This window comes from Onthophagus taurus, chromosome 3 (assembly GCF_036711975.1).
Source record: "Onthophagus taurus isolate NC chromosome 3, IU_Otau_3.0, whole genome shotgun sequence".
In the NCBI taxonomy this organism is placed as follows: domain Eukaryota; kingdom Metazoa; phylum Arthropoda; class Insecta; order Coleoptera; family Scarabaeidae; genus Onthophagus; species Onthophagus taurus.
In genome coordinates, this window is record NC_091968.1 from 21,527,332 (window position 1) to 21,535,766 (window position 8,435).

Genomic DNA, 8,435 nt, shown 5'->3' on the forward strand with positions numbered 1-8,435 from the left:
TATGTATTGTATCACTGTACTCTAAACAAAACTGTACTGTAGACAAAAACTGTCAGTTACATCTTTTTAAAAAAATCGGTCACTAGCTTTTGCTTCTTGCTTTGGAAGCACCTTTTCTTTATTCTGGATTGTACGTTCCTTAGCATAAGTTTTTCTGCCAGATGTGCGTCGTCTTGCTCCTCTAAATATTGAAGCAATCCGTCTACATGCTGCAAAGCAGTTTCATGTGTCATCCGCGCAGGCACCTCGCCTTCTTCACTTTCAATTTCTTCGTTTTCTTCGTTCACTCCCATTGCTTTGTTTGTTATTTCTACGTCAGATAGTCGTTCAAACCCTGGCTCATTTTTGTCACATTCCAGCCACTCTTCTATGTTTTTTTGATTTACATTCTCACCTCCCGGAACGGATGTCACTAAGTCAATAAGTGCAGCGATAGGCATATCTTCATTATGTTCTTCACCAATGTTTTGGTTGACATTTACTTCAATATTTGGAAAAAGTTTTCTCCACGATTTGACGAGGGTTGACGGTTTAATACAATCCCATGCAAACGCAATATCGTAAATGCTATCCAAAATTGTATACATCTTCCAAAGCTGCTTAAAATCGTAACCTTCTTCAATTTTTGTTTTTACCAACTTTGTTCTGTATATCCTCTTCACAGTTGCAATGACCCCCTGGTCCATAGGCTGTATGAGCGCAGTAACATTTGGGGGCAAAAACTTTGCAAAAATTTGTTCATCAGAAGATTTAAGAACACTTGCGGCAGGGTGTGAAGGCGCGTTGTCAATTAATAAAACGGCCTTTCTTGGTAAATTCTTTGAATCAAGGTGTTTACGTACTTGAGGCACAAAAATCTTTTCAAACCATTCTTGAAAAATCTGCTGGTTCATCCAACCTTTTTTTTTGATTGAAATAATCGACTGGTAAATTGTCTGCTCTTGTCCCCTTAAAAGACCTTGGTTTCTTAGATTTACCGATTACAAGAAGTTTCAGTTTGTGGGTACCTGCAGTATTGCTGCATGGCAAGATTGTGATTCTTTCCTTGCTACTTTTGTGTCCTGCCGCTTTATGTTCACTTTCAAATGCTAAAGTGCGAGTGGGAAGACACTTCCAAAAAAGCCCTGATTCATCAGCATTATAAATTTGTTCTGGTGACAAATCTTCCGACATTACAAACTTTTCAAAATCACGTTGAAAATCGTCAGCTGCTTGTTGATCACTGCTCAGCTTTTCCCCATGAAGACCTATCTCCCTAATTCCATAACGTTTCTTAAAACGATGTAACCAACCGGACGACGCATCAAAATTTCCTTCCAGTCCTAACAAATCAAAGAAGACTTTTGCTTTAGCTGCAATGTTAGGACCGGATACAGGAGTGCCTTCACTTCGCTCTTGAGCTAGCCACTCCGCTAATGCCGAGTCAAGTTCACTGTACGTGGATTTCTTCATTGTTTTTCGTTTTTTCATTCCAGAAACACTGTTTGAAACTGTTGCAAAAGCCAATAACTTTTCTTTTTGCTTTAAAACATCTCGCACTGTTGTTTCCCCAATCCCGTATTGTAAACACATCTGCTTTCTTGATGCGCCATTTTCTATTTTAGAAATCATTTCTATTTTTTGTGGAATCGTTAACACAACCTTCTTTCGTTTTTCAGCCATTATTTATTTCAGGAACAAACTAATAATCTGCTAATAACCACCGACAAAGAAACACGACTGTAGACGGTGTGACAAGTCGAAACACGCTTTAAAATGAGTCGAAACACACGTTCGTCTGATCAATATCGAGCGCAATTCGCATAAACACACGAGCACACATAAATATTGAGGCTTTTCTCTCTGAATTATGTTGTAATAAAACACACAACAATGCAGCTGCCTCCTATGGACCATATTAAGCCATTTTACCTCTGTCAACTTATGTGAAATTCTATCATACTTCCTAATCCCGAAAATAAATCGCAGAAAGGCGTTCTGAACCCTCTGTATGCGCTGCTCATCGACCCTAAGTAAAGACGGCCCATACACCACATCTCCAAAATTAAATTTTGATAAAATCAGCGCATTACAAAGTAGAGTCTTAGTGTTGACAGTGAGAAGATGGCGAGAGGGGTACAGAGCTTTTAGTTTACCAAACGCACCCTGAAGCATACTTGACACGTGACTCCGGAATCTCAAATCCGAATCCATCACCAACCCTAAATTACGTGCTTCAGATACAATGGGGAGCGTTGATCCGTTGACCGTTACCCTGACATCCCCACCATAACGCAAAATATCCATTTTTCGGCCAAATATCATAACTTTTGATTTATTCGGATTGATTACTAAACTGTGATGGTTGGCGGCAGACACCAGATCCGACAATTCTATATTCAATAAATTCAGATAATGTTGTTGTTCTTGAGGTTTATATGATATATACACCTGAGTATCGTCTGCGTAAAAATGAACTTTGCAGTACTTAAAAATATTACTTAAAGGTGCTGTGTAAATTGAGAACAGGGTTGGGGAAAGCACAGAACCCTGCGCCACACCCGACCCAAGAAGGCGTACATTAGATTGATGGTTAGACAGGTGCACGTATTGTTGACGACCACTCAAGAAATTCTCAAAGAATGCAACTGCTGAATCTTCCAGCCCATAGTGCTTTAAAATAGTTAGTAAGAGGTTGTGATTTACTGTATCAAATGCCTTCGTGTAATCCAATAGAACAAGTATAGTCATGTACCCTCTATCTGTTGCACCCATTATGTCATCGATTACACATGTTAAAGCAGTCGTAGAACTATGACCATGTCTAAATCCAGACTGAACCGAATGAAGGATGTTATTAATTTCCAGGTGATGCTGCAGTTGAACATTAATAATTTTTTCCATGATTTTTGACATTGCCGTTAGTATACTTATTGGACGAAGGTCAGAAACGAGGATCGGATTAGCAACTTTTGGAATCGGGCGCAGGACTGCTACTTTCCACAAAGAAGGAAATACACTATTTTGAATACAAAAATTAACAAGATGTGTGACATAACGCAGTAGAAATGGCATACAGTATTCTAATGTTTTAACCGATACTCCATCGGTACCAATTGCATTAGATTTAATTGATTTCAAAATCTTCAGAACATCGCTTTCAGATACTGTAGAAAATCTGAGAGGGATTACAACACGTTCATTTAAGTTGGAATACATATTATTATCAACGGTGGTATTAGTGCTGGGAAGCGAATCAATAAAGAAATCGTTAATAATAGAAGCATCTTGAAAGTGGTTAGGAAGCGATCTATGTTTGGACTTAATTAATTTCGTGGATTTCAAAGTATGCCAGGTCTTAGCACCGTTACCCAAATCCAAAAAATTTTGTAAATATTTTTGTTTACAATTGCGATGCATATTTGTAATCAAGTTACGCGCCGTTTTATATAGCTGCCAATGCGCGGGGTCTCGTGAGCGCTTAAAAGATTGAAGCAGTTTATCTCGATTTTGCATTGCTACTCTTAGTTCAGCAGATATCCAGGGGGCCCCTGGCTTAGTAATTCGAGCTTTCTTTAGCGGCGCGTGCAGATCCAATAGCACTAGTATATTTTCAGTTAGAAATCTAACTTTTTCATCTATAGTCTGTATCTCGTATAGAATTCGCCAGGGCAATGATTGTAAGTGCTCATAAAACATTAACTCGCTAAAACCAACGTAGTTCCGATATGTCTTGAAAAGAGGTACGACCCTCTCCTGTGGTGTATGTAGCTCAACAAAGACCAGAGAATGATCCGACAGATCATTATCCAACACCCCACTATCAGACACTAATTCATCGTTAGAGAACAGAATAACATCAAGCAAAGTGGCAGTTTTCGGGGTGACTCGTGTTGGCTCTTTAATTAGCCGCTGCAGTCCAAACACCTCCAGAGTATTAATTAATTCAGAAACAGCTGCCGTGTCAGATTTGAGCATATCTATGTTAAAGTCCCCAACGCATAAGACATCGTCAGCCAATAAAGTAACTTGTGCCAATACTTCTTCAAAGGAAGCTATAAAGTCTCCAGCAGCTATGTTCGGGGGCTTATAAATAACACCACACGATAACGATAATTTCTTCAGGGAAACTTTTATCCATAATTGTTCCAAGGCACCCTCCACATCCATAACCCTACAAACCACGTTAGACCGTACATACCAGCAAACGCTTCCACCACGTCCATGTCTATCATGTCGATATAGATTATAACCTTCTATTGCAAGATCATAATCCGGAACACTCGGATCCAACCAAGTTTCCGTAATAGCAAACATATCAAAGTTGTGCTCAATAAGTAGCAAGCTTACTTGATCAATTTTAGGCTGCAGTGAGCGAACGTTAAGGTGAGCTATCTTAAATTTACTCGTAATCATAATTGCCATCCAATTCTGCTCACTCTCCAAAAGAAATATCTCAACATTGAATTTAGTCTCGACCAAATCGCACCTTTTGCAACAAAACACTCTCTTCCTTACGAAATTTGGGTACGAATTCGAAAATGCAGTCCATACTTTCTCATATCCAGCAATTATCTAATTCTGCTTTACGAATTTACTTCAGATACTCTCCATAAATGCCCTGGTTGCTAATAAATTGTGACGCCCTAAGTAGTTGAATCTAAATCTACAAGAAAAAGATACCCAACACTTCGAGGACAGAGGGGATCAAATTAGAAAAGTCTAGTTTCCTAGTTCGATGATATTTGCGAATATAATTTGGTCATAGAATGGATAATTGTTTAACAAGATGATAATTTTTCTTTAATACTGCTTCCAGATTGAAAATTGGTGCCAGAAAGTTCTGCCACTTTTCTGTTTATCTTGGTCAATTTCATCATAAAGCTACTATGTTTCTGAAACGATTAATTTAGTAATATATTCCTGGTTCAGGTGCAAAGCGTTCAAAATATTTATTACTTGGGCAAAATTTGGTGATATACTACTTCTACTGTGAGTCATTTTTTTCAATCCCCTGAAGTACTTTACTTCATAAATAACTTGGTTACTCATGGTGCCAAGAGATGAGTTGACCGTGATGCAAGAAACACTACAGTATGAAGACCATGTTATTCATGATCGTAAAAATCTTTGGTAATCATGTTTCTAGATAATCTGAAAATGTCTGAGCTACAATGACTTTGCGCGGGATGTAAGAAAGTGTATTGGTTAATAATGGGATGACTAAGATATACTTAATTTAATGATATTGAACATTAATCATGAAAAGTTTCAGTTTCGCGGAAAGATAAAAAATTTTTAAACTCAAGAAGGGAAAGAACTTGCCCATTATAACACTGCAACTGAAACGAACGATCCCCTTAAAATAAGGGAAATAAAGATGGGGGAGAAGTAAACAGATAAAGATCGAGGTCGATGACACGTCTCGTTTTTTATACGGCTTTTCGACGATAGCGTAATTAATAATTTGAAATACGGTGTCATTAGCAGCTGATGGGCCATGTGCTTTCGAACACCCCTTCGTATGGCTGGAACTGCACCGCCGAGGGTGCAGGTAGTCGTTATTAAGATTGATCGCTTGGGTATTTTGTGCGGTAATGCTCCCACTGAACGTGATGTTCCCAGTTTTCCTAGTGAAAAATGAGTTTTGCTCGACTTTCGAATATCATCCCGAGAAGACCAATATCATAGAAATCCATGGGATTATAGTGTGGTTTTATATATATTGGGTATCAATATCCCATCAAAATGATGAGTCAGATTTTAAATTTATTGAATAAATCGTTGATGTAGAAACAAATTTTAAAACTCATCTTTGATTAAGCAATTAAATGCTTGAATATTTTCTTCTGAGTAATTAATGTATTCAGTGTAATTCCAGAAGTGTCTGCTAGATAGCCAAGAAACTAGATTTTGCACCACTTTTACTTCAAAACTTGGAGCAAATCTGATGTCCATTAATTTTCATCACCTAATGCACCAAACAGCAGAACTGTTCCTAATTGCTGTTGTTAATGATAGCGATGTAAGCGACATCTAACGGTAGAAAAGAGAAACTATTACACTGTTACGTTAGATATAAGACGAAATAAGAAACTTGGTAAAAACGAATCGTTGTATGTCTTATAAAACAAGTCGTAATAAAACTTCAGTAGTTTTTTGCTCCCTTGAAGTCGAATCTATTGTGATTTCTCAATAGGTGTACGTAAAGGTTGCAGTTTCATGCTCGAAACGTCTGAGAAATTAATACAAAACGGTGCAACTAGGTGTGGCGAAATAACCAGAAGATTTGCAATTAGGATAGCAACCAAATAGCATAAATTAAATTGAGAAGAGTGATCATGAGGCAAAGGCTTTAACTCGGAGTTACGAAGTTTGCAGAAAAGTTAAAGCAAATTACCTGAACGATGTTGGAAGTCGTTTCCTATCTCTGAAGAGACTATCTAGACCAAATGCAAAAATTATTTCCTAAGCATGAAAACACTACGTGGACTACGCCAGTAAACATTTCTGTATTTACCTACAGATTTACTTCTGATAAAAATAATTACACCCAGTAGACAAATACTCCTATCGAATAGCACGTCTTCTATGATGATATTCTTAGGCAACATACACAGAAAAGCACATAAACTAGCCAATATGCTACAACGTGGCATGTCTAACTTCGGAGCGTTAAGGTACTTCAACATAGAGCGGTGCGGTTGTCTTTGTGAATCTGTATTTAGTGAACTGGAATACTGTTAAATTCAATCCATCCACGGCTAAAATAGCACATCGACATCAAAACCAACCCCAACTCAAATAACCTAAGGTATACATGAGCTCTATATCCACTCCAATCCACAATCAAACCAAATTCAACCATACCACATCCAAATAGCACCAACCCAAACCATCTGTTAACTGATAATGATTTTTAAAGAAACCCAATTCATCAATCCCATACTAGCTCTATTCTAAATGGCGTAGTTCAAACTCATCTGATTGACAAACAAACCAAACCTAACCCCTGCATACTCAAATTAGTACATCAACATGGATTTCAAAGACAATCCAAACCCAACCCAAGTCTGACCAACATATTGTTATCGAAATCATTGAAAATTCAAACCATCTATACCAAACCTAACATACCCATATCCTAGCCAGTTCCAATCTAAACTACGCAAAAGAAAGATAACACATCTGATCCACAACCAAAGCAATCCATCACAAATTGTGAACCCAGCACATGCATACTCGTTTGAATTCACAATCAAATCAAATCTAGCCATACTAACTATCTGATCGACAAAAGAAACGAAACCCAATTCATTTACACCCAAACTAGGTCAAAGTCAAAGCAGCACATCGACATTAAAACCACACTCAAGTCAAATCCAATTCACCAACAGCCAAACGAGTCCTAACAGTATCTCTTTTGATGATTTTGTGCAAACACATCAATTAATTTTTCTTGGTCGAAACTGTTATTTATAGTAGTCGTTGCATTCACAAACATAACGAGCTCTCTGGGATGATGAAATGTGCTTCCAAATGATGCTGATCGAGTAATAGACTGCACTGATTCTGTGTCAATGTTGAACGCTTGATAGCATCGGCATCGTTAAAAAAATCGAGGAGAAGAAAAATATTAGAATGTAAAGTTGAAAGTAGAACAAGACTGCTAGAGAACTAGAAAACGATTATTGTGTTGTTATTTGAGTAATAGAACATTCCTTCTTCTCTTTTCTTCTTCTTAAATTAGGTCTTTTTCCTGTGCCTCATTATGGTCTATCTTGCATGTTGTTTTATTTTGTGTTGTAATTTTCGAGGCAGTAAGGTACTGTAATTTCAGTACCAAATATATGAAAGGAGGTAAAAAATTGTTATAACTATATAAGTATAACACTACTAAGTATGGTCAACTATGGAGCAAGGTATTTGTTAACTGGTACTACTACTACAACTGCATACTAACGTTTGATTGGTATTGACGAAAAGAGAGAAAATTAAATTGGATGCTATGGAAAGGAAATATCTAAGAAGTGTAAAGGGAGTTACGATGAACGATAAGATTAGGAACAATAACATACACAAAGAAGTACATATCGAGGCTTTAGGAAATTTTTTAAAAGAAATTTCTAGAGATAGTTAATGTAGTGGAGTCATTTACACAGAATTAAAGATACAAGGCAAGTCAAACATATATGACTGGCTAGAAAGCAACGAAGTAGACAGAGAGGAAAACCACGTCAAACTTAGAGCAAGGCATTAAACGACATAATAATTAAAAGAGGCAGAACTTTACAAGAAGTAAAAAATCCGTCGAATACTAGAATATCGATAAGTACTGATCAATGTACAGGGTGTCCCAATTTCGATGTCCGCATAGGCTATCTCCAAAACTAAAAGAGATAGAAAAAAAGTAGCTCACATGTCATGATCTCGTTTTTCGAGAAAATGCTAATGCC

At 37.3% G+C, this 8,435-nt stretch overlaps 1 protein-coding gene across 1 annotated transcript; it reads right to left on the bottom strand.

Annotated features, from left to right (window-relative positions):
• Nucleotides 1-861: 861 nt before the first annotated feature.
• On the bottom strand, nt 862-1,662 carry LOC111418515 (jerky protein homolog-like). Its single transcript, XM_023051056.2, has one exon. The coding sequence runs from the start codon at nt 1,660-1,662 to the stop codon at nt 862-864; it is 801 nt and encodes a 266-aa protein (XP_022906824.2).
• Nucleotides 1,663-8,435: the final 6,773 nt, after the last annotated feature.

Coding starts and splice junctions, on each gene's coding strand:
- LOC111418515 (XM_023051056.2), bottom strand. CDS start 1,662: ATGGCTGAAAAACGAAAGAAGGTTGTGTTAACGATTCCACAAAAAATA.